At 36.5% G+C, this 27442-nt stretch overlaps 3 protein-coding genes and 1 non-coding gene across 4 annotated transcripts; 2 read left to right on the forward strand and 2 right to left on the reverse strand.

The window, feature by feature from the left end:
* Nucleotides 1-461: 461 nt before the first annotated feature.
* Nucleotides 462-4865, forward strand: LOC122074359 (WUSCHEL-related homeobox 1-like). The gene is made up of 2 exons (XM_042639183.1): nucleotides 462-558; nucleotides 4468-4865. The coding sequence occupies exons 1-2, from the start codon at nucleotides 462-464 to the stop codon at nucleotides 4863-4865; spliced, it is 495 nt and encodes a 164-aa protein (XP_042495117.1).
* A 5183-nt stretch (nucleotides 4866-10048) lies between these two features.
* Nucleotides 10049-11677, forward strand: LOC122074360 (pentatricopeptide repeat-containing protein At5g66520-like). The gene has a single exon (XM_042639184.1). It carries the CDS (start codon nucleotides 10049-10051, stop codon nucleotides 11675-11677), a length of 1629 nt encoding a protein of 542 aa, XP_042495118.1.
* A 39-nt stretch (nucleotides 11678-11716) lies between these two features.
* TRNAF-GAA lies at nucleotides 11717-11789 on the reverse strand. Its single transcript has one exon. It is a non-coding gene; the product is annotated as a tRNA-Phe (tRNA).
* A 10656-nt stretch (nucleotides 11790-22445) lies between these two features.
* Nucleotides 22446-26189, reverse strand: LOC122072970 (ribosome production factor 2 homolog). The gene is made up of 7 exons (XM_042637415.1): nucleotides 26019-26189; nucleotides 25659-25733; nucleotides 25290-25493; nucleotides 23353-23598; nucleotides 23019-23261; nucleotides 22832-22897; nucleotides 22446-22722 (listed from the first exon to the last, which is right to left on the reverse strand). The coding sequence occupies exons 2-7, from the start codon at nucleotides 25725-25727 to the stop codon at nucleotides 22603-22605; spliced, it is 948 nt and encodes a 315-aa protein (XP_042493349.1). The 5' UTR covers nucleotides 25728-25733; nucleotides 26019-26189; the 3' UTR covers nucleotides 22446-22602.
* Between the last annotated feature and the right edge of the window lie 1253 nt (nucleotides 26190-27442).

The following is a 27442-nucleotide window of genomic DNA, read 5'->3' on the forward strand; positions in this document are numbered from 1 at the left end:
TAGATGGAAATGTTATCTGATAGATAGGATAAAGTTGTACAAATTTTTATTCTTTTTTTGTATTTTATTTCATTTTTTCATGACTGCACCTTTGCAGCATTTTGTTTTTTATTTTCTGTTTCTCTTTTGGGAAAAAGAACACTGCCTGGTCGTGTGATTCCTGCATCCAGTCACAGGAGCGTGCTAAATTACCACCCTGACCCCATGAGATAAAAAAATTCCTATCCATGTTAATGCCTGTGAGCACTCATGCATGGGCCACACAACCAGGCAGCGATCTCTTGCCTCTCTTTTTTTTTATGGGTCTAAATCTTTGTGAGTGGTTCAAGGGCTCAAGGCTAGGAAAACCCTTGAAACAAGGCACCTTCAAGGCAGCACTAGGAATTTTAATAGGCTGTCGGAGTGGAGAATAAGACCATGGTCAGGTCATTGGATCTTCAACCAAAACGGCTGATAAGAAGATGGTTTTGAGAAGGAAATTTCCAGTTTCAACCATCGGACTGACGGCCAACCAGACAACAAGATCAACCACTGCAGGCCTTGATGATGTGGGTCCGAGTATGGTTTTTTCTTAAACACAACGGTTTGCCGAAAACCAATGTTCCAGATTGTGAACTCTGAAAGAGATCAAAATGAAGATTCAAACCTATTTCCAGAGTTTGCTAGGAAGAGGCAGAGAAGGGTTAGTTCTTCAGGACGTCCGACAAAACTGTTTACTTGAAAACTGATGGGCTTACCTTTGGGTTGGGCTTCGGCCACTTCTCTAGCCCAACCAACAGGCATACACCTAGTTTAGTCTCTCTTTGGTATGATTTCTATTTGTATTTATTGACTATTATTTAGAAATTATTTGTGACAATAAATTATAGACCACAAATAGTATTTTTTGTTACTATTTATAAAATATATTATATAATGAGAAAGTAGGTTTTCGTTTTCACCTTCAGCTTTGAGCTTCGAGCTTCGAGCGAGAGAGATAATAGGATTTGGGGTTTTTTATCGGAAAACTGAAGTTACCTATTTACCATTGATTTTGAGTAGTTTAACACACATGCTCATTTAAGGTAGCAAAAATCAACATAAATGGTTAATTGCCACAAATCACAAATAGCTTGAGAGTAATTTGTGATTTGTGATTTATTCTAATTTATTATAAATAGAAATAAGTATTATAAATTATACCAAACACTTGCAAAAAATAGAAATAAGTCAAATAAATACAAATAGAAATCAAACCAAAGAGAGTATTAATGTTTTCGTTTGTCAAGTTTGGGGGTGTTAATCAGTTAGGTTATGGTTTATGGGTTTGGCTTTTGTTTCAATTTGTGATGCCATATGTACAAATCAAAATCGAATAATTTCTTTAATCTCAAAGCAAAATTTTTGGTTTTTTTTTTTTCTTTTTTTTTTTTGGATACTCAATTTCATTCTATTTGTAAATTTTTTTTTATGAGTATTTGGATTGTTTTGTAACTATGGGTGTTAAACTGTGTGGTTCGGTTAAATTGTTCAATTCGGCTCACAGCGTGTAAAAAAATCAAACCATTTATTAAAAAGTTCCTAAACGGATTCATATAAAATGATGCATTCAAAAACCAATTCTCGTAGGGAAAAAAAAAAAAAAAAAAAGACATAATCAGTTATTGAATATAAACCTGCTCTCATAAAAAAATGTATAAATAATTATTTGATATAGACTTACTCCATCTTTTTGAATTTTGAATGATTACTTCTATATAAAGCATAAACAATTTCACCAATGTAGGGATGGGCCATGTGGACGTTGAAGATCTGGGAGCGTATTATTTGTTTAATATTTAAATCAAATTTAATCAGTTTACACAACTTTTTTTAAAACCAAAACTGAATTATTTATCAAACCGTGAAACTGTTCTGGTGTAAACAGCTGGTTCCAATTTTGTAAATGATTTTGGCTTGGTTTTGACACCCTTGTTTGTACTGGCTTTGAAGAAGCAAGACACGAAAGAAGAAATGAGCAGAAGTGTGGAACAACAGAAAAGAAAAGAGAGTCGGGCAAAATCAAAAGAGACAAAGTGAAAACTAAAATCTTAGAACTTACGTTTAGCCTTTTATGGTTTACTATGATTTAGATTCAGTTTATATGAATTACACTTCATTCTGAATGAAACCATTGTTTTTTTGCTTAAAACCGAAACTAAATAAAACTGAAATGGAATTATAATTTCCAAAACCAAAACCAAATTGGATTTTTTTTCGTTTGATTTGATTTGGTATGAAGGGCTGGTTTTCGATTCTAAATTGGCAACCTTAATCAGTTTGGAATCTTCAATAAATTGTAATGAACTCACACAATTATATACATATAAAAAAGGTGCACATTAACATGTGTACCATCACTCTTTGGTGGAAACTCTTGTACCATATGTGTAGAACTTCCATTTTCATATGAAAGGGATATTACCAGTACAAGGTAGTGTATGCATGAATTAAGATGTGAAATTTTGAAGAAAAGATCTTATCCATTGTTGAGACTTGAGAGTGCATGTGGAATTGAATCCACAGAGTCTTGAAGAATGATCATTGGCGTTGATGATGGATTGAACTAACTTATTCCAATTCAATTGTGATAAGCATTAGCTAAATGTGAGAGGAGTATCATTAGAACATCTCGTGTTAGTCATAAATGCTTATTGTTCATACCAGTAAAAGGGGAAATTGATTCAACAAGTAAGTTTCCTGATCAGGAATGTTATTTTGACTCCCACGTCTGCACCTTTGTGTCTATCTCTTTCTCGTCTTTTTTTATAAAAACCGACTTAACTTTTTTTTGTAAAAACCGACTTAACTTGGCTTAGAGTTCTCTCTTTTGGAGAAGAAAATTTTTGAAGTCGATTGAGTTTCATGGAGTGGTTTGATTTTGGTAAAGTTCTTCTATTCCCTTAGATGTTTTATTGTTGATTTTTTTATGAAGAACTATTTTGATGTCAATTGCTTCTGGTTCTTATGTATTATTAGTTATTGTCAATCAAATTTATAATTTTTTATGGGTAGTGAAAGTAACACAATATTTTATCATCTTTTGTGATGTATAAATTATTGATTGAGCTCTTTTGTGGTACAACATAGTGTCTGACGTGCATCCAACGGTAAAAAACGCCTTGGCATAGAGTCCAAGGAGGTTGCACACAGATCAAGACATTTCTAGGCGTTGGATACGCAACAGACATTGTGTTGCGCCACGGAAGAGCCAAATCCATAAATTATCATGTTTATTATTTTTATAGAGAAAATAAGATAAATGACACTAACAACTAGTTTTAGCGCATAGTATCCATCATGTCAGTACAAATATGATACATATATGTAATAGATTGTATCGATTAAATCTTAAATTTAGCCGATACTAACGATACGCATTGATATCGATCATGATCCATATCAATACGAATCAATGGCCGATTTGATACCAATACATTGTTATACTTAACAAAGAAAAAAAAAAAAAGCATTGTTACTTTTATTTTATTTATTTTATTATTATTATTTTATTTTTTTTTTTGGGTGGGGGAGAGATGATTTAGAGGGGTTAGTCATGTTGCCACACCTTTGTCCTCCATAAAAAAAAATATATAATAATAATAAATAAGAAAATATTATTATTTGGTTGTGTAAACCCTTGGAGCAATATGGAGCAAAAAAAGAGTATGTGCCTAAACATCCAAATAGTGGAGGTGATGTGATCATTTCATCCCCTGTGTCTGGTGCAAAGTTCGTGTGATTCAATAATGCTTTTTCATCCAAAAATAACAAACAAAACAAAACAAAACGACTAGAAGTGATGATTTGTTGTGCCCAAGAAAAAATGATAATGTTACCCAAAGTAATTAATATGCCGAATAGGAATTTTATTATGACTTTTATTTAATTCCTTTATTTCTCTTGCCAAACCCGCCTCCCCCTTCTGGCAAAGAAGGAAGTGGGTAAAGCCTGAGCTAGTGAGACCTACACCTCTTAATTAAATTCCAAAAATTCATTGTAGAATTCCTAAACTATTCTTCTTGCTTTTTATGTTACCATATGGTCAACATGTTTGTAGATCCTACCAAAAATATAAGCTTTCTATCACCATCTGACTAATGTGGAAAAATTCAAAATGATTTTTAGTGATCCTAACTGCAGTGGAATGCTTTAGAGAGAGAGAGAGAGAGATGCAAGAGTATTTTATGTTGAAATTGTAGACTGTTTTCTTTATTTGATTTTGTAGGAACCATGAAGTGGGGTTGGATTTCTTATGAAAAATATAGATAATGCTTAGTTCTGATATCTCTTATATTGATTATCAATTTGATCTCCAATGATTTTTAGCCAGTAAAAGGTCCTATTGTAATACTTATTACAAGAGCTTTCTTTGTTATAGAAAAATATTTCTAGTGTTATATAATGCTCCAAACTAGTTTCTTGGCAGTGATCAAATTTTATGTACAGATGCAGCATCTGAGTATGAACCGAAAATCAGCAATTATGACTGCGACAATCTGGCCATTAGCTCTTTGGTACTGAAAAATGAAAACAAGACTCCTCAGCCTCGATGGTTCCCTACTAAAGAACAAAAACAAATTTTGCTCAATGCTTATGGTAATCATAAGTTTCCAACAGCTGAACAGGTTATGCAACTTGTGAACATCCTCAACATCTATGAAAGAAAAACTGATGAAATTAAAGTTAGAGATTGGTTTAAAAATAGGAGGAAAAGGGAGAGGCAGAAGGAGAAGAAGGAGAAGGAGGGAAGGCATTGGAGCATGGGCTCTAGTTCTGCTAGGATGATCAATGAGAACTCAGAGGTTAAGAACAATTCTGATGAGAAGATAAATAATGATGGCTAGATGGTGGAGACTGGAGACTGAGAAATAAGAGTTGAAGATGGTTGATAATTCCATCTTGTAAACCTTGAGACAATATTATCTCTTAATAATAGTCATATGTGCTAATTATTAATGCAATAAATATTTGTCAACTTCGCTCTCAATAATTTCTGCTGTGTTTGATAATGCATTCCAAAATCATACCGAATACAACTTTATTCTTCTATCCATGATCTTAAACATATAGGCTCACTATTTATTTGATGTATTTTTTGTCGTCTCATCTTCTCAATCATAACATTTTGTTGATCAATAACTTATCCCCGATCTCAAATCTAAATCACGGTTACAAAGAATAAAGCAAAATATGGTGAATATATTCTTGAGCCAATCACCAATAAAAAAGTAGTATACCAGAATTCAAGTATGTCTGGTGAATGTGGAATTTGTGAACCATTTCTTCATTCACAGTAATTTCTCATAGGTGCTTTAATTAAACTAAATTTTTTTGGCCTCTTCAGTTCATAAGAGGTCTTCCTTTTGAGACAATGGGTGTCTTTCAGGCTTCTATTACTGTTCTCTTGGTCAAGGCAACTTCTTGTGCGGGTACATTCTTTTGGAGGAGATTTGGATGATAAATCTAGTCACTTAATTACTTTAATCATACGGAATTTGGATCATCATATCTGAGGTTTTTCACTTTGTGTTTCCAAGGTTTAATTTCGTGTTTATCATGGAACTTATGCTTTCAAACAAATTTTAAGGATAGAACTTATTAGAATGACCCACCTTGGTTATCTTGTAAAAACATAAATATTTGTCACGAGCCAGATCTTTTGAGTTTAAAATCTTGTAGATGGATACACCACAAGGTTCCCATATAAGGATTTGTTAGTTGACAATGTTAATATGCTGTATTAACAATACTATTCTTTGTAGCTTCTCTTTTTTTTTTTTTTGACGATAAAAATGAAAAGAATAGAGGTTTGAGAATTGAGATTGTGGAAAAGTGCATAATAGTGGTTGGAGTATTGTAAATGTACATAAATGCACAATGTTAATACGATGACGGGTCTTTGATTGAATTAGACTTTGAATTTATTATTATTAATTTTTTTCTTCTTCTTTTTCTTATTTTTACATTTACTTCAGGAGCTATTAGGCCATGCAAGACCCACTAATGTGCCACATAAAGACCCACAAGGGGGCCAAACAAGGGACTCATAAGGGACCTACAAGGGGGTCCACTAGGCCACACTTATTGCAATACTATAACTATTATTTATTTATTTTTTTTTTATAAAGGTAAAGGGGGAGTACTATGGTTGAACCAATGACCTTCCCTAGACTTATGCTAGAGTCTAATTGCCTAGTTTCCTGCTACTGAGCTATCCCCAAATTAGTGAATCAAAGACCCATTGGTTAGAATAATCACATAATTTAATCATAGGAGAAGTAGTGAGAAATAACATGCATTGTCTTGATTTTGTCCTAAATATGACCTCAAATATAACCGATTAAAGAGCAAAAATCCATCTTTAGAATGTAATCTTTCCTCTTTTGCAAGTTTTCCTTTTGGGTTTTGCGAGTGTCAGAGTAATTTGTATCTCATGGGTTGGAGTAAGGTGGGCTATGTCCCCCATTTGTTTCTTCATTATTTTGTTTCTCTTATTTAATAAAATTTTAGGGGATTCCCCGGTCCTAGTTAATATACAGGTTAAAAAAAGCAATGATCCATGTGAAGAGAATATGTTTTCATGTACTATAACTGTTTGAGTTATACACATATATGTATACATGATAGGCAAAGAACCAATAATTGATTCAAGACTCAAGTTGACATCACGTGGTTTGTTACAAATTTGTTACAAGATTGTTATGTTTGAGTTATTCCATGAAGAAATGCATTTTGGACTTCAAGTTGTCGCAATGGCTAACCATTTGTAACAGCAAGGGAAAGAACAACCCGTATTGTAGCAGATTTGATTACGGGACTAAAAGTATCATTGAAATCCAAACCGGGTCGTTGATGGAAGCCCTTGGCCACTAATCGCGCTTTGTAGCGCTCAACAGTTCCATCAGTTCATCTTTTTATCCGAAACACCCACTTGCAACTGACTATATTTTGTGAAGAAGTGGGTGGTATCAGGGTCCAAGTTTTATTGTGAAGAAGTGCATTTAATTCTTTTTATCGTGAAGAAGTGCATTTAATTCTTTTTATCGTGAAGAAGTGCATTTAATTCTTCTTGCATGGTTGTCCGCCATGGTGCCAGCTTACCTGCTTGAGAGTAGCAAGTTGGCTCAACACAATCGGGAAGACGATGTTTTGTTGTCATTAAATTCAACCGTGATGGAGGAGGTAAGGCACCAGTCCGTGATCAAGTTACCATGTGATGAGGACGATTCGAAACGAGTTCAACATGAACTGGTAAATCAGACTCGGGAAACGAACGTGGTAAATTAATAGAGTTAGGAACAGAGGCAGGTAAATGGGTTGAAACGGGTTCCAAAGGATTAATAGATGGGCCCATGTCATGAGGGTCCTCACGAGGTGGAATAGTGTTTACATATGGGCCCATGTTATTGTGTTCCTCAACCTGAAGAGTAGTGGATTGTGAAGGCCCATGGGCTGAAAATGGTGGAGACTCACATGTACAAGGCAAAACCACAAGTGGAGGAGTATGGTACCAAGGATCCACATCAACAGAAGATTAAGAAGAGACCGATGAAACAGAGGAGTAGGGAAAAATAGATTCTTCAAACGTGACATGGCGTGGGATATACATCTTATTGTGGGTAGAATCAAAGCACTTATAGCCCTTGTGGAGAAGTGAATAACCCAGAAAAATGCACGGCTTTGAATGGGGTTCAAGCTTATTTCAAGAATATGGTCTCAACCATGGGTAACATAAGCAACCGAAGGTCCAAAGAAATGTGTAGTCAGGTGTGGTTTTAAAACCTCCACCATCAGCTTCCAAGGATTTTATTTTATAGTCAAAGTAATTTTCAACATGGAGTTTAAAGGAGGTGAAAACAGTAAGTACATCAAATTTGAAAGATAGGGATACAACCAACTATATCTATTAAAATCCTCAATGAACAAAATATAGTATTGAAATCCATCATGGGAAACAATGGGGGTTGCACCCCACAAGTCACAGTGAATTAGTTCTAAAGGGGAAGAGCTGACAGAGGTTGACAACTGAAATGGGAGCCGATGGCTCTTTGAAATATTACAAGCCTCACAGTGAGTACTGGTTTTATTAGAAATAGGAAGACAGAACTGTCGAATGATAGTGCTAACCACTTTTGATGATGGATGTCCGAGGCGATTGTGCCAGTCTATCGTCGGAGCACGAACGCTGGTCAATGCAACTAAAGATGTGGAACAGTGGGTGGATAGTGTCATGGAGTATAACCTGTTGTTACTCGGGCTGTGATATAGGATCTCTCGCATTGAGAATCCTTGATCAGAAAAGAATCAAAGTGAAATTCAAAGAAAACTTGATTTTCTGAAGCAAACCGATGCAAAGAAAGAAGATTACAATGTATGGAAGGAACATACAGAATATTAGATGCATTAAAGATACATTTAGGAGAAACAAATTGAGAAGAACCAGAATGAGAGATCGGCAAACCTTGGCCATTACCAACAATGATTTGATCCGAGCCAGAGTACGGGGTGCTTATTGTCAGATTACCAAGATCTTTTGTAAAGTGGTTGTTAGATCCAGAGTCAAGTAGCCAAAAAGAAAAAGCAGAAGTAGAGGAAGAAGAGATACCAAGGAAAGAATGGTTGAACCTCTGTGGGCAAGAAGAGGCAATGTGTCCATTCATGTTGCATATTTGGCAGCAGTCACGTGGCTGGTTGGTAAAAGATGGAGAAGATGGGCACTCACTTGCAAAACCATTGTTAGAGCTAGTGTTCTGATGTGGTCGTGCACCATCGTTGTTGCTACGGTAGGACTCAGGATTGTAATTTTGGTTCTGGTAGCCTTGATTACGGCTATAGTTGGAACCACGGCCAGTATTGTATCCACGACCATTGTTGTATCCCTGATCGTACCGAGATCAAGATGATCTTGAACCAGAGAAGCATGAACCATGGTTACGGGGATAAGCACCAGCAAAAGCAACATTAGCATTGTACGCACAAGTCGTAGTATTCGCAGTCGAAAGCATGAGAGAACTTTCCAAAGAAACAGAAGAGAATATGTTTTCATTTACTATAACTGTTTTGAGTTATGCACATATATATATACATGACAGGCAAGTAGCCAATAACCGATTCAAGGCTCAACTTGACATCACGTGATTTGTTACAGATTTGTTACAAGATTGTTGTGCTGAGGTGGCAAGTTGTTACGGTGAGGTGGCCTATCTCTATCACCATGTAGCCGACTCCCATTTAGCTTAGATATTCCGGTGCGTCTCTTTCCTCTTCCTTTCTTTTCTCCAATTTTGTTCTGACATCTAATTTTTATTTTCGTTTTACACATATTCATGTAATCGGTCCATTTAATTGGGATAAAACTGTGTTTGTTGTTGTTGTTAATCACGTCATCATTTCACAAGCCATAGTGTGGCGGATGAATCAGTCCGTCCCCGATTCCGATCCAAATCGACCGATAAACTAGGCAGAATCAGTGGAATCGGCTGAATACGGGATCATGGCCAATTCCTATCTGAAATAACCGATTCGAACGATCCAATTTTTTAATTACTCATAAGTTGCAGAAGTAAGCGTCGCTGTACGGAACAAATTCCGTCGATGCCTTGTCCTTCAGGCTTCAACTAAGTATCTAACGAGATCCTTCTCTTGTGGTGGGTGGAAAAACCCAACACAGATGCAAATAATCTTTGGATTCAGAACTGTACTTCTTGCAGGAAATTTTAGACCTTTAAATGTTTCAGTTCTTCTCTTCTGTTCATCCACTAGCATTCCTATCTTCTTCAAACCATCCAACCCGATTCCCTTTCTGTACCCAAATCGATCAACACTCTTTCAACTACTTAAGCACTGCCCAACGCTTAATCAACTCAACCAAACACACGCCCAAATCATTACCCAGGCCTTCTCTCAAGACTCTTCTCTAGTTGCTGCTCTTATCCGTTCTTATGTATCCTCAGAAAATCTCTGTTACGCACGTTTCTTATTTGATCATTATCCATGTCCTTCACCACCCATTCTCCTATGGAATCTCATGATCCGAGCCTACTCCAAAATACCCAGTTCCCAAGAATCGCTTCATCTCTTCCATCGGATGCTCGTGCTGGACGCATCCAAGGCTGTTGTCCCCGATAACTATACATTCACCTTTGTGATCACGTCTTGTTCGCATCAAAATTTGATAGTTTATGGTGAAATCATTCATGGGCAGGTGATAAAAAGTGGGTTTGAATCTGATATCTTTGTGGGTAATTCGTTGGTAAACATGTATTCAGTGTTTGTAAAAATGAACGATTCTCAGAAGTTGTTCGATGAAATGCTTCACAGAGATGTTTTCACTTGGACTAGCCTTTTGGGTGGGTATATAAAGCTTGGGGAGATGGGTACCGCTAGTGAATTGTTTAGCGAAATGCCTGAACGGAATAATGTTTCTTGGGCCGTTATGATTGCTGGGTATGTCAGTGGTGGAAGGTATACTGCTGCACTTCGATGTTTCCATGACATGTTTTGTGATGATAAGGTGAAGCCCAACGAGATGGTTCTTGTCTGCGTTTTATCAGCTTGTGCTCATATTGGAGCCTTAGATCAGGGGGAGTGGATTCATGCTTATATCGACAGGACTCGAGTCCGGAAGAGTTCAAACATTTCAACAGCTCTCATTGATATGTACGCAAAATGTGGGAGAATAGGATGTGCTACTCAAGCTTTTAATGCAGCATCTGATAGAAATGTGCTCACTTGGACTAGTATGATCACAGGGTTATCGATACATGGACTTGGCAAGGATGCCCTTCAGGTTTTCTCTCAAATGGTAGATGAAGGCCTTAAACCCAATAATGTCACACTTGTGGGTGTTTTAAATGGCTGTAGCCACTCAGGACTAGTGGATGAGGGCTTATTGACCTTCCACAACATGGAAAGCTTGTGGGGAATTTCACCAACGATTGAGCATTATGGCTGTTTAATTGACCTTCTTGGCCGAGCAGGGCACTTGGAGCGGGCGTTTGAAATCGCGAAGAGTATGCCCATGAAGCCTGATGTTGTTATTTGGAGGGCTCTATTAAGTGCTTGTAGAGTCCATGGTGATGTTTGTCTTGGGGAACAGATTATGGATCACATTGCCCAACTAGACCATATTAGTAATAGTGGAGGTCATGTCCTGCTTTCAAATTTGTATGCTTCTCTTGGTCAATGGGAAAGTGTTGTTGGAGTGAGGAAGGTGATGATTGAAAGAGGGAAGAAGGAAACTAGCCCTGGTTTTAGTTGGATTGAGGTTTGTGGTATTGTTCATGAATTTCGCATTGATGATCAGCTACATCCTCAAATTGTGGAGATACATTGTAAGTTGAGAGAAATGTTGAGAAGGGCAGCCATGGAAGGAGGCTATGTTGCTAATGCAAGGAAAGTTTCATTTGATTTACTTGAGGAAGAGAAAGAACAGGCAGTGTCTTGGCATAGTGAGAAGCTGGCCATTGCTTTTGGTCTGATGAAGACTGAAGCAAGGAATCCTATCAGGATCGTGAAGAACCTGAGGACATGTGAAGATTGTCATTCAGCAATTAAGGCAATTTGTAGAGTTTATGGTAGAGAAATTATTGTAAGAGATCGATCCCGCTTCCATACTTTTAAGGAAGGAAGCTGTTCTTGTAAGGATTATTGGTAGAAAATGAATCACATTTGTGATCAAATTGGGGAAAAAAAATGCGGTGAGCGTGGATCGAACACGCGACCTTCAGATCTTCAGTCTGACGCTCTCCCAACTGAGCTATCCCCGCAGATATTTTAGTCGGCTGAGGATATTGATTAACAATATCTAAGCATCAACCCAACCTGAATCAAAATAAGGATCCAGTCCAAGTGCGGATCGTACAGGATTACATAGATGGAATCCATCTAAGGAAAAAACCTATGGTGGATTCCATCTGTGTGGATCAAATCATACGAAAATAGTTCTAATATCAGAACCTGATCGACACTCATCCGGCTCCAACACATGGGCACGGGCCTCATGGCTTACAACAGGATCATCAAAATAGGGTTCTGGTTTTTCTTTGGATGGATTCCATCTGTGTGGATCAAATCGTACGAAAATAGTTCTAATACAAGAACCTGATCCACACTCATCCGGCTCCAACAAATGGACACCCACCTCAGGCTTACAATAGGATCATCAAAATAGGGATCCGGTTCCTCTTCAACACCCTGGAGTGGGCAGTCAACCCAACATCAGAAGGCTGAGAGGGTCCAAACATGCACCCCACTGCGTATGTGTTCCAATGGCTCAAAATGTTCTCCTTCGCAGTATTAATTCAATTCAAAAGTAGTGCATGCATGGGTAAAGCCGTGCCTGCCATGATTTTAATCCTCTAATGTCCCTCTCCAACTTTGTATCATACTATCATAGTAAACAACCTTTATTGTAGTGTTTTAAATGTTTGTTGTAAAAAATAAGAATAAATAAGTGTACTTAAGCTGTGTTTGATATTCGAATCAGCTTGGCAGAAAAATTTAAGCTTGTCCAAACTTGAATAACCCAAAAACCAGAAACCGTGGTTGTTGAAGAAGAATTGCTCAAAATTTGAATCAATTCTGGTGGTTGTTTTGGCCTAATTGAAATAGGAATTTTTCAAGACAGGAATCTGAATACTTTGGGCATCAAATTCCTGCCTAAATGTCCTAGCTATATAAAAGTAATGTAGTATCCTTCTATGATTTATATTAGAAAAAGAATCATAATCGATCTTGTTCCCTGTACTTTTTCACATGTTTATGTGAAATGAGCCCTGCACCCATGTACGTTCTTCCATTGGCCTAATTGTTGGCAAATAGTCGCGTGATCAGTTACCATTCCCTTGCCCAAATGATATTTAACTTTAGGGAAAGAAAACGCTACCCACTTCCACAGCCATTGCAGCAGCGCACAGACCAATAAGACCCCGTGGAGGCATCTTCAATGCATGGGTGGGGCTAGAATGGTCTTTTTACCGCCTGCCTATATCTAAGCGTATACACATGCAAGGGGTCGCAAACTTTTTCCCATAATTTTATTTTACTGTATTTTACTAAATGAAAATAAACAATGATGAAGAAAAATAATGAAAATCATAAACAAAGAATCACACAACGCAAAATATTTATGTGGTTTGATAAGATTTTCTACATCCATGATGAAATTAGACCTATTTCACTATTAATAATGAATAGGGTTACAACTTACAACCGCTCGTCATCACATCGCCTCTCTCTGATTACAGATAAAACCATCTCATTACAAATATATAGTAAGAAAACGAATATAAGTACATATTACCAAAAAACCCTTCGAATCATAGAGTTCTTACCAACCCTTGGAAATTATCCCACAATAAATTCAAGTGATCACATGTAAGGGGGAGGTTATGATCAAAACCCTTTCATCTTTCAATTCACTGAAGGTAGGGAAAAAAAATGAAAATATTTTTTGAGGAATACAAACCAGGTAAGATCATAGCAGCCAATATAAGCAATAATATAAAAAGAAGTATAAGAAGATATGATCTAGGTTGTTTTCAAACAAAAATGTATTTAGTTTTTAGAAATTACTTGAAGAAGTCTAAGGGGTAGCCGAATTGACAAGGGGTTTTTCCCTTAAGAAACGTGTTGTTATAAGTTAGACTCCTCTTATCTCCTTGGAACCACTCTCATGGGTCAGCATGTGATCCACCTGACTAATCAGGCCGAGGGTGTAGATATTTTTCATTAGAAAAAAAAAAAAAAAATTTAAATCTTATATTGTACGACCCTTGAGTACAAGGAAAAATAATAAAAGAAATCAAAGTATAAAATAGATCTGCATAGTTCTTTCCGAACTCAAACAAAAATATTACTTGTTTCCATAAGTTTCATATGATTAAAAATTGAAGCTTATACTAAGGTATCAATCGTTTCAGCTACAGTTATTCGGTAATTTTAAAATATAAAATGCAGCAGTTATTTGATCATTTTTTTGGTAACGAGTTATTCGATCATTTTAAATTACAAAATGCAGTAACAAGAATCAAAACCAAGAATTAAAACATATTTTCAAAATCAAAATTGAATCGAAACGAATCAATTTAGTTTCGGTTTTAGATTACAGGACTTTTTTAACCCAAGGAGGGTAGAAGAGTTGAAAGGGATCTTTGTCTCAGGAAGCATGTGATTTTGAGTTCGACTTCTCTTACATCCTTGGGGCCGAAAGTTTGAATACCCATCATTAACAAGAAAAAACAAAATTACAGCACTTTAATCGATCAGAAATTTGATTGAAAAAACTCAGAAATTTGATTAAAAAATTCAGAAATTGTGCATACAAAAAAAAATCATAAAACCTAAGATAGGAAATTGGACCAGATCATGTATGCTTTCACTGTCGCTTGTCATCATACTTTCTATCATAATTCTATTCTATTATAAGCATGTTTTCGTCTCAAATTGACTCAGTCCTATGTAAACGGTATCACAGTAACACTAGGGAGTAGTTGGGCCAAAGATTCAGACACCCGTATAAAAAAAAAAAAAACAAGCATGTTTTATTACAATTACAAGATCAATGTGAACATAATCTCATGCAGTTCGGTTTTAACCTAATGATTACATCTTTGAAATCGAATTCAAATCAAATTAAGGGAAGATTCCTTATTTTAAAATCAAAATCAAATCAATTTTTTTTTTTGGATTCAATTGGATCGATTTCAATTCTAAATTCACACTCTTACTTCTACTTCGATACATAACTATTTTTAGACCAAGAGTAACAAGAAGTGGAACACAAAAAATGACAAAGAACAAAAAAAAAATCAAGGAAAAGAGATGATATTGATAGATACATACCTGGCTGAAGCCAATAGTTCCATGGCACAAACATCAAACTCCATTACTGCATTATCGCAAGGGATTTCCAGACCTATCACCTTATTTCGTAGGTTCGTAATGGATGATGATCAACTCTGCCTTCGTTGCGGGGATCCTGAGAACGAAGCTAGATTTTTTTTTTTTACCAGGAAAAAAAAAGAAACTCCGGCTTCGTTGACATGATCCCCGCAGCCACTAGCCCTAATTCTATCTCGTGGCGCCACAGAGAGAAGAAGAGCTGATCGTTCCATTACATTGGAAACAAGGTGACCCTGACCCTGTATCTATATCTCCTCCATCTCTACTTATAATGACGGCGACAACTATGGCGACAACTTAGCTTTTGGTTCTCTCCTCCGTTCTTCTTGGCAGAATGAAGCTCTCCACTCCTCCTTCCTCCTTGCCTTAGGTTTATATAGGTTTACGAAACGGTTTCTAAACCGTTTGGCGAAACGGTCTCTAGAAACCAGACCGAATCAGTTTTGGTTGAAACGGTCAGATTCTCTTTGGATAAATATCAATAGAAGGATTGGTCACATCTGGCCATCTATCACGGGATTCCTCTCTAGGATTGCACCTATAGAACCGGTTGCCTTGTCCTTGTGGGTAACCTTTTTTCCTGGTAGGATCCTTGTAGGTAACCTACTCTATCAGAAACCTCACCGCCTCGCCGCACTCTGGCGTCTGGCGACTCTGGCGTCACAATCCAATTAAAGGTTTTTACTTTCATCTCAAGTATAATTTATAGATGATATTTGTAGATAATATAATATCATAGCATGCATTGCCCGAGTTGAGATATTTCATCATTTCATGTCAACTAATTGGTTAGTTAGTTCTTTTTTTTTTTAGTAATCTATTAATTAGTTTTTTTTAGATTTAAATAGGTCCGTAGTCTGTTTACGATAGTCCGATTAAAGCCTAACATCAATCGGCATGATTATAAATTATACCATACCCCAAAATATAGGCTCATTTACTTAAACGGACGTTAACGATGTAAGGCTTCAAGTGGCCAAGTCCAACTCGGCCTGACCAATTGCCACCCCTAACACGACCCATCCTAGATGCACCCCTATTCTCATAGGTTAGGCGTGGTCTCATTTAGAATTAATCAGTCGAGCTATCACTAATCAGGCTAAACGGTCCTTAGACTGGTATTAAATAGGCTATTGAGACCTTTATCTATAAACGAACACTAAATGGGCCTTAAAATGAATTCTTAGGTGGTCAGTCCGGTCAAGCGACCATTGGGCTAGACTTTCGCAGTGAGAACATAGTTGGTATAAGTTTGAGCTTGACACATTTAAGAAATGACCCAGATCGATCTCAAGTTTTTCTAGTTAGGAGAGCCGATGAGAGCCAATAAATGACACCCCTAATTTAGCTATCAGGCTCGCATCAGAAGTATTGGGCAAAGAGAATCGTTGATGAGGGTAAAATTGTCTGATTCCTCCAATACCATCCCCATATTCGATCCGATACCAATACCCGATCTGATCCATCCATACCTAAAATTTTGATCGGGCAAATACCATACTAGAGAGTGCAAAAGACTTTAGAGTCAGATGACTAGAGGTTGTGTAAAATATTTTCCAAGATAGAGAATGGTTCTATGAACCACAGTTAGGTTTTCGCAGGAAATTGCTAGGGTTCGCCGACGAAAAAATTCATCCTGACCCAGAACTGAAGGAGGGGTTTGCCGACGGAAAGCTTCATCTGACAGGAGCCGAAGGAGACGCCACTAGTGCAATTCACTTGGACTATGTTTGGTAGCCAAGAGAAGAAAAGAAAAGAAAAGAAAAGAAAAAAATACAAATTGGTTTAAGAATTTCTCTTTGTGCTTAGTATGTCCTGATCCAAAAGAAGATTCGGTTTTTGAATTTCAAAATTCCCTTGGAAATGTGAAGTTTTCTTTTGCACCAAAAAAAAAAAAGTCCTTTCTCAGAACGGACAGAAGAAAACACCAAACAGACATACTTTTTTCTTATTTTTTTTTTCACCATTTCATTTCTTTTCTTTTCCTTTCTTTTCTAGATTCTTTTTTCTTTTCTTTTCTTCTCTTGGCTACCAAACATAGCCTTGATCTGAAAAGTTCTTTTCTCTTAGTTGATTCGGTCCGATTTTGATCTAGCTGAATTGATTTTGAGCTGGTAATAGGCCAATCCAAAACCAAAGCATCAAGTCCATAGTCGGTTGTGGTCCGGGTGATCAATTTTTTTGGCGTAACAATCTTTTGTCGGGACATTATTTGGCTGCGATTGATTTGGTTTGGTTTTTCATATATGTATATATAATAATATAAATGATCTCTCCTGACATGAACATGTCTCCTAGTTCACCCTTCCTTTTTTTTTTTTGGCAGGTAGGGGGTGAAGTAGGTAACAGCCATGAGGCTCGAACTTGAGATCTCCTAGTGAGCATGGATTTTTCGCACACCACAACTCACCCTTCCTTATTGGTTCATCTAGCTAACTCACCTACCATAGAGTCATTACCATATGTAAGCTCATTCCTTATTGGTTCATCTAGCCAACTCACCTACCATAGTCATTACCATATGTAATTTCATTCCTTATTAGTTCATCTAGCCAATACACCTACCATATATAGGGTCATTACCATATCTAATCTTATTCCTTATTTTCCCTTCATCAGTGGGATCTTTATCTTGTAACCTTATGTATATATACACGCATATGATACCAATAAAGTCATAACATTCAATCCAATCTCTTGCATTATTTTACAGGTGCAGTGCACATCAAGTGGCTGGGTGGCCTTTGGGGCGTGTGCCCAAATGCTCTCAGTTGTCCGATGCTCGCCATATCTCACCGCTCACTGCAAAGGATGTGGACTCGCATTTTAGAGGTGGACATGTACATATAGGAAGACCAATGACTATACTTAGTGCTAAAAGATTACAACACAAGTCAAGCTGGAAGCAAACCCCTTTTATTTTCATTGGGATTGGATATAGATGGGGAATAGATTCACGCATGTTGTCCATGCAGATTTTTTTTTTCACATCTCACAAAAAATAAGGGTCCCATACCTATTTTCCCTTATTTTTATTTCATCAATTTTAAGAATGTGAGCTCCACATGAATAACACCCTTTGAAGATCACTAATTGGTGTGGCATGCAGACTCTGTCCTATGCAGCACTGTGGAAATCCTCACTAAAATATACTGATTTTTTACTACTTATACAGTTTTTTTTTGGGGGGGGGGGTGGTTGTAGGTTAAATTCGAGTTGAACCTATCGTTTCAATCGGTCCAACCGATTCAGGCTGATATCCATATCTTTCTTTTCCTTCCCTCTCTTCCATTTTTTTTCATCTCTTTCCAACCATATATAGCCTCACCCACCTCCATCATTGGAATCATAATATCAAGTCAAATACAGGTTTTTTGTTCTGTTTTTTTGTTTTTTTGTTTTTTTTTTTTTTTTTTTTTTTTTAACAAAAGATGAACATGAATGTTGAAGTTGATGTGTTAATGTATAAGCCTCTTTAAGGCTCTTTTTCTTGTAATTATTCATTTATGTGGAATTTTTGAGGTCCACATCCTTGACTTGTTTTGACTTTGGTTTTTTCAATCTGAAAATTTTAATATATTATCATGTTTATCACTTCTTACCATATAAAGGATGTTTCAAGTTACCGCTCCTGACTGAGGGGAGCCATACTAGCATTGATAGAGTTTGGAGAAGAAACTTTCGAGTTTTCTTTTACAAAATTATCCACCCAAAGTTTCAATTAATAAAAATACCCAAAAATTAGGTTTAGGTTTGCAAAACTATCCACTCAATGTTTTATTTAATAAAAGTACCCCAAAATCAAGTTTAGGTTTACAAACTACTTACTCAAAGTTTCATGTAACAAAAATACTTGATTGTATGTGGAAGATGAAAGAGAATTATTATTTTGGGTAATTTTGTAAATCTAAACTTGATTTTATGTGTTTTTGTTAAATGAAACTTTGGGAGAGTAGTTTTGTAAATCTGAACCTGATTTTGGGTATTTTTGTTAACTGAAACTTTAATTGAATAATTTTATAAAAAGAAATCCAAAAATGGGTAATCTCGTAATTTTCCCTTGTTTTTATCATCTTCCAGCTGGTATTAAATTCAGTCACATGAGACTTCAACACTTGTCAAAACAAAAGTTTGAAAAAAAAAAGTTAAATTTTTAAGTGTCATAAAAAATGTTTAAATCAATGAAAATTTTGAGGAGAAATATCCAATATTAAGTAAGCCATATGATTGTAATAAAAAAATTTAATCCTCAATTTTACCAAAAAGAAAGGTAGTAATGGTAATTTTGGTTGCTCGTGTTGACCGTATAAAAGGAAAAAAAGAAGAAGAGGTGAATGGATACAAATACTCTAAGCAATAGATTGGACTCCTGCTACACAAAAATTAATTACTCTCCTTAATATATTTTTTCTTTACAGTTTAGAGGTATTGGCCTTCTTAGACCTTGCAAAGATCATGGTTAGCTAATTGTTGAAATGTCAATAATTTGTAGTGATGCGAGACCTGAGGAGAATATCATTAACGAAATATTTTTTAGATCCAATGGCTATGCTGCATTTATGGAATAGATTAGAATCAAAATATGTATTAATTAAAAGGATGAAGAAATAGTTCTTGATGTGTTTATGGAAGAGATTTGGTTGCAGATATTCAGCGTGTACACTCTCATATAATGAGATGTGGGTCTACACCAACACATTTTCTCTCCTATTCTGAACTATGAGGAGTCATGGACCCCACGTGGATGATCCCAATTTCTACATTACTATTGGTGAAGAGCACACCAATCAGATGCAACAAAACTGTATCAACTATGAGAGGGCAACAATGTCATTTTCTGTTAGGAGGAGAGAGAAACATATAGATGCTATTATTATTTATTAGTGTACCTTGCCTCGTTAGCTCAGAGAATCTTCCTGAAAAAAAAAGGGAAAATGAGGGAGAAAGAATGCTACACGCTTGACTTCCCCACACCTAGACATATGGTGAAGTAGAGATAGAGACGAGGACAGAGGTATCTTCTCATAGCCTACCTCCACTTCCCCATGTGTTTGGGCATGGGAAACATGAGTGGGTGGCGTTCTCTTTTCCAATCCTGAAATCCTGAAAATAGCAGACACTAGCATCTCCTAAAAATAACATACATTAGCGCCTCACTAAGTCTTTTTCTCTTCTCCTCTATAAAATGATATATCTACTCCTCTTTTATGGAGGAGAGAAATAAACTCAAGGAGTTCTAGAATTTCCTACGCTCACGCACAGATAACTCAATCCCAAAAAGAAAATGCCTCACTTTAAACAAACCTCATTAATCTTAGGCTCCGTTTGGTATCGTTCTAAAAAAACGTTTTTGGAGTTTTTCGTTCTATTGGAAAGAAAAAACGGAATCTTCTGTTTTGTGCACTTATGGTCTGTTTCTGTTTTTTTGGAACAAAAAGTGAAAAAAAAAAAAAACTGAAAAAACGAGATTGGACGAAACTCCAAAATGGAGTTCCGTCTTCCCAGTTTTGTTCCATTTTACAAAAAAAAAAAAAAAAAAACTTTCCCGATAAAAATCTAAAATTTTGAAACACCATTTTTTCATTTAAAAACTGCTTTTTGACACAAAAACTGAAATTTTTGTTTTTAACACGAAACGGCGTTTGTGGAACAAAAACGATACCAAACGGACCCTTAGTACCAGAAAGTGAGAAGAATAATTCAATCTAGTTGGAAATACTTTACAATTGTGACCCATGTAGTGGCTACGCTTGCCCGTACCAACCTCTTCCACGGTTACCATTTGATTCCTCAGGCCTCAAGGCTCAAGCAGATGCTAATGGTGCAGACCCACCACTTGTAGTTCCACCATATCCTCAACTTCATTTTTCTGAAACAGTGAAATGAATGCTTCTTCAAACTTTTCCACGTTCCACTCAAACAACAAAGTCTGCATTTTGAAAAGGACCCTTTGTGTGCCTGGATTCTTTCAACCGTTTGATACACATTAGAGAGGATCCGGATGCCCTATTTATGGGCTACATATTGCATTCCTTTGTCATTTGCTTTTGAGGGTTTTAATATTTGCTCTTAAGAGGATCCGAAGGCATAAATCATTGTGTGCTCCAGTGTCTCTTGAGAGTCCAACTGAGGATCCACCTTCTTGGTTTGAAGGGTTATCTGGTGGTGGCAAGAAGCTTGGAGTTGAGAGAAAGCTGATGAAACCCATGTGATTTACTATTGCAACTACCCCTCCATTGCTGCAATCTAGCGTTTGTTTGGAGCTGGACACGATCTCCCTACGAGATTCTATTAGAGGTGAATTTCCAAATTCTACCTCCTTCACTCCAACTCATCAAAATGGTTTAAGAGGGTAGATGAAAAGACAGTGAAGCAAATTACTTCACTCTTCATCTTGATGCACAGAAGAACCCAAAAAGGGAGAAGGGGTTAAATGAGGAGATGAGGACAGTAGCAGTAGGGTCTTTTGTCTTTAAATGGGAAAGTGAAAGGCTATTTTACCTTTCTAGCTACTAGAAGGAAGTAACGCCATCACAAATTCCATTTGATCGCATGGAATTGAAGAAAAGGGAAGTGAATTTTCATAGAAAGAAAAATTTTGGTCTTCATTACCTTTGACTATATCACTAATTTCAAAACATTCTATATTTGGTTATTAAATTTACGACACTTTGCATCCAAATCCCTTGGATTTGAAAAATAAAATAAAATAAAATTTTCATCTATAAGGTCTTGGGTTCAAGTCTCCTAATCCACACCTTCCCTCCCCTATGGAATAGGATGAATTAAGACCTCTACCGGAAAAAGAAGGCATTTAAATAGTTTATACTATATACATTATGTTGGGTAATGATTATAAGGTTTGAAAATCTACTTCTCTTCCCTTTAATTTTCATTGCTACCAAATATTCTGCTCTCCCCCTTTGCCACTCCAATCTGAGGCTTATAATGTATTTTTTCTTATCAGAGAGGCTTATAATGTATTGAAATCACATCAAAGCAGTCCCTACTAAATTTTTTTAACCAACAGACAATTGAAATGTCGTGCAGTGCTTTTCCACAAAAGATTTTGAATGAGACAGGCACAAGTCTCCTTGCAGGGGAATATAATGCATGACAGCGATGAGCACAGAGGCTTGAATCAACAGTTTAAACCATGAATACAGCAGAAAGCTTAAAAGCTATCTACCACAATCAAATGCACTGAATTGTTAAAAGTTACATTGGTCCCAATTGTCAAAACACAAGCCCTCATTGGATGGGAAAATATTAGTATTGAACTACAAAGGTATAAACACTTAATTGTTAGAAGTTAGTTTTTTTATTGATATAAACACATCACTCTCTTGCTTGAATCCAAGCCATGGTGATAGCATGAAAACGCATAAACAAAAAAGGTGTACCCGGTGTGCGTGAAAACACATAACTCAGGTAAAATGAAAAGAGAGCGAAAGAAATAAAGAAGATGAAAGGGCAAGTACCTACATCTCCCAAAATCAGCGAATTAAATTCATTATGGATTATCAGAAAATTCAATTTCATTACTAATTATCAGGAAAATCAATTTCATTATCGATTACCAGATACATGAATCCATTAAATAATGAACAATAATCAAATCCAACCTCTCTCACAGACAAAAAAGAAGGGGTTACAAAGAAAGACCTGCCAAATGAGTCACTCACCATCGGCCTTTTGCTTCTTTGCTTTGTGCTCACTCACATTATTCTTCAGCTTAGCTTCACGACGTTCCCTTTTCAACCCTTTTGCTTTGTGAGATAGTTCCACACCACCAACCTGAATGCCACAACAGATCACGAAGTTTAAAGGAATAAGCAGCCAAAGCCATTTCAGCAGCATTAGTATGTAAAGAGTTTCAAAAGAAGGGCCAATAGGATCTTTCTACCTGTTGGTCGGGAATGTAGATCTTTCCAATCTTCCCTTGTATTACATCACGGCTAACATTCTTCTCCTGAGTCAAAAAAGCCAAATTGTTTAGCATATACAGTTATGGCACGAAGGGATTCTCTCCCCAGCACACACGGCGACCTGGAGAGTGCAAGAAAAGCAAGATAGGATTAGGGATGCTTAACCTTCTTCTTAGGACGGTCAGTAGCAGTTCTCATTGCTTCTTTCTTTAGGCCATCATTAGGAAGACGATGCCGCCGAACCAAAAAGTCCATGGAAGGGCCAACTTCTACCATTTCCATCCTTGGGACAACTGTGCCTGACCTTTTCATACGGAGTGCACAGTGCGTAAAGAACACTCTATTGGAGGACACAGCTGTACACACATAAACATGGTCTACCCCAGTAATATTTAAATTCTCTACAACCTGCATGGAATAAACAATTCCTTTTCATTTCCAATTGAATGTTACAATTACAAAAGAAGGAAAAGGAGGAAAAGCCTCCATAAATACATACCTCTCCCCTGAATAAATCAAGCAAAACCTCCTTGAAATGTTTCAGTTCTTCTACATTCTCGAAACCTTCTCCAAGAAAAGCAAAGAAAGGTTTTGACCCTATACGTGGAGCCAATTTCTTGTCATATGAGAATGACTCCATGGTTTTGAAGTTTTCCACTCCAACCTCCACAAGATCATAAATGTGGTGATCATAAGTCCGCCCTATAACCAGATTGTTCGGCCTTTTCTTTGAGTGAGAACCAAACTGCAAGAAAACCCACAATTATACTGTTAAAAGACATAGTGGGCAGTTTGACTAACAAAAGAACTAGAGATGTAATTCCAAACCCAAATCTGACCCAAGGGCAGAAAATAAAGCTGGACTCAACAAACCTCAGTTCAAATTGGTCGTCATATAAAGATGGTGTACAGAAATTTTTTTGTGGCTGAACCACCCACCCAAACTATGGCGGAGGCCCCTCATTTGGGCCACAAATAAAAAGATGGTAATTCTATAAATTAAAAAAAAAAAAAAACAGAAGAAGACTTTGATGCACTGGTGCTCTGCATTTTATCAACCACCCCAACCATTCTAACTCTTCAACATAGCTGTGAGGCAAATTCACATGCAATGCATGTGAAGATTGGGACATTAGTATTATAGTGATATAAGAAATAACCATTTGTATTGTAGCAATTCTCCCCCTACTTCCAATAAAGATATTATTCATAAGAAAAAAAGGAGCTGGGCATCAAAATAACCATGTTGAAGGTCTCTGGGTTGAACCAAAGAAAAGCTTGTTGATGGCCATTCCAACTGTTAGAAAGGTTGCAAGGAAAATTGCACATGCATAGCATGTGAAGATCAAGACATTTGTATTATAGTTACATAAAAAGTGGGAATTTGTATTCTAACAAAATTTTCTCTCCAAATAAAAATCTGCAGATCGGGCATTGGAATAGCACATTAACTAGGAAATCTTGGAATTTTTATTGGTTATTACAATTTTTCTTTTTTTCATCTACATTATATACAAAAGTAACAAACCCAAGCAAGAGGGAAAAATAAAACCAGTTCTCACAGAACTTTCAGCTTTGAACATTCATTCGATCATTACTGAATTCTTCAATCCGTACCAGCCATATATAAATAGGGAACCTAAGTTAATGAGAGAATTTAAAAAAAGAAGAAAAAGAAGATAGACTTCAGCCTAATTCACAAGTTCCACCAATGCTTATACTACATATTGGTCGATAGCTACAAGCTAGAGCATCAGATTTTTAGCTACTTCAGATATATATTAGACCTAACAATCCAAGCAAAATTAGATATTGTTCAATGATAATTCCTTGGTTGGCATATATTGAATAATGAGATCACTTTCTAATTAACAGTAACCAATTAACAAAATACTATTGATTTCCTCCAGCACCATCACAGTTGCCCTGTAGGCCTGTTCAACTCAAGAACTAATTGCGTAAACCAGTAAGCAAACAAACATACTAATAAACACTCCCACAGCATGATAAGTTCATTCATACTTTCACGGGAGACCAATCCCTATCTTGTTTACTGAAAGTGGAAAATTCACCCAAAACAGTCTTTTGCTTCATCCATCATGTGCTCTTTGTTGTTACTGAAAATCATTTCAACCATATATTTGCAGGTCATTGAATTTGACGACTGACATAACCAGTAATCATGTTTTGAAATTATTGTTGTGGTGACAACCTAAAATTCAACAAATACTATAAGCATACTCCAGTTTGTACCAAAAATTCCTCTTTTTATCCATTGAAGTATCCAACATCCTTACCAGATATTATTTCCTTCAAGATTAACAAACTATTCCCATAATTTACTGCATAATAAACTGTAATCAAATACCTATATTGCACAAGAATACTGGGGATGAAAGAGGAAAAGTGTGGGCTGAAGCTTAAATATTTACTTACAATAAAAAGACTGCAGTCAGTTTTGAGAGAAAAGAATTCTAACGAAGTTTCTCCACCACTTTCAAAGGGCCTAATGTTCTCGTTCTTCCGGGAGTATTTTATAGCACAGTCCTTCTTAAGATGATAAATATCAGTCAACAGAGCATTCAATACATTGCTGGTCTTGGTACCATGAAGAATCAAGGTCTTCTTCAAATTCTCAACCTACACCACCAACCCATCAAATATCAATTAAAAACTTGAATAGCCATGGAATGGATTGTTCAGTGATCCATGTCTGGCCAAAGGTCACTATGGAATTGCATTGGAGAATTAAGTTACAAGAATGAAGAAAAAAAAGAAAAAGGAAAAAACCTAAGCAGAGCTTACAAGTTTGGGTGCACGTTTGTGAAGAGCTCGTTTAGTTCTCAGTGTTTTTGGAGTCTTCACTGTCAGCATGATTGGCTGCCATCAGAGACATACAGAAACATTAGTGAAAAGCAAACACAAGAACAATAAAATTATATTTATATATCGCTCATGCACTTTCACAGAAGTATAATCTATATGTTGAATGAAACCATCGATGCTAATCTTTCAAAATAAAAAGAGGGTTGTGATGATCGTTGCAGAGACTGTGTGAAACCATTAAAGGAGAATATTTCATCTAAAACTCTGAAGAGATTATTCAGCAAAAGATACGACGAAATAAGAGCTAAGATAACCGCGAGAGAGAGAGAGAGAAGTTACCAGATACGGCTTTCGAAGGTTCGGAATGTCTACTTTCCTCACAAACGCCTCCAAAGCGGTTTATCGTGGAAAGCTCAGAGCGACAATGGTGTTTCTCCCACGGTGGGAGAGAGAGAAGGAAAGCGCGAGAGGTTTTAGGGTTTTGATCTTTGGGCACTGGGACTTGGCTTGGTACCATTATCCTGAATTATATATGCTGCTAAAAAAATCTTGGTGGTAAAATATTTATGTTTTCTTAAAAAAAGGGTAAAAATGTATTTTACCACATAGTAAGTGAAGGTTACAACAATAAATATTACTTTTCATTTATGAAAATGAAAATAAATGATAGTGTAACAGCAAATGAACCATGTTGAGCACATAAAGTTTTATTTTATTTTATTTTATTTTTTTGTAATAGAGCAAATAAAGTTTAGAGCATCAAATATTGATGATAATCAGCATGAGAGACATTACTTATATTACAATTCTTCTTGGTACTCTTAAACAGGAACACATGACATTGCAATAAGTCTCTCCAAGTGGAGAAAATTAAAAAAGAAATATAAGGAGACCATTCCATGAAATCGGTGAATGCTTTTAAAAGGCTTAACCGGAGATATCCTAATATTTGAATCTGGTTGATCAAGAGATACGCTTCCATCTGTCTAGTCAAGTTGAAGGAGGTTGTTGAAAATTCCAATATTAATACTTGATTATGTCATAAGCTAAGATTGTATTGGAATGTCATTTCAGTTGAAAGTATGTATCAACATGGGTCATATATTGGTCTTTCATCAATTGTTACTATTCTATTTTGAATAAGGCTTAAAAGAGTCTTGGGGGGTGCACGAACATGACTGTTTAGGATAAACCCAAATAAATCAAAATCGAGATAGTGAAAAATGAACCAACTAGGGGTGTCAATCGGTGGGTCCGGCTCGGTTTCGATCTGGGTTGAGTCGGTTTCAGTGAGGGAAAGCTGAAACCGAAACCGAACCAATAAGGATCTGGTTTCGGTGCGGTTTGGTTTCGGTTTGTCTTCGGTTTCTTAAATCGATTTGTAACCGGGTTGATTTTGGTTTTTTGTCCAGTTTGGATTCGACTTTCCATACAAATGTATACAAAACTATACAAATTTTGATTTTTTTTTAATGAATTTTGGAGTGTTTCGGTTTCTTACCGGTTTGGTTTCAGTTTCGGTCCGGATTTTGAGCCGATTTCGGTTTGATTTCGGGTTCATCCGGTTTCCAGGCTTTGCAAATTTAGGGGTAGCTTCAAATATCCCAACCTGACCTGGGGCAAAACCAGGTTTGGCTGAGTCTTGGGAACTCAGGCCCAGAACTGGGTTTTCAAAGAACAAATGAGGGACTATTTACAAAATATTCCCACGGGTTACAGCAGGATCAAAAATTTGTTATGAAACTTGCTCAGGAGCTGGAAAA

Source organism: Macadamia integrifolia, chromosome 3 (genome assembly GCF_013358625.1).
Source record: "Macadamia integrifolia cultivar HAES 741 chromosome 3, SCU_Mint_v3, whole genome shotgun sequence".
NCBI lineage: Eukaryota > Viridiplantae > Streptophyta > Magnoliopsida > Proteales > Proteaceae > Macadamia > Macadamia integrifolia.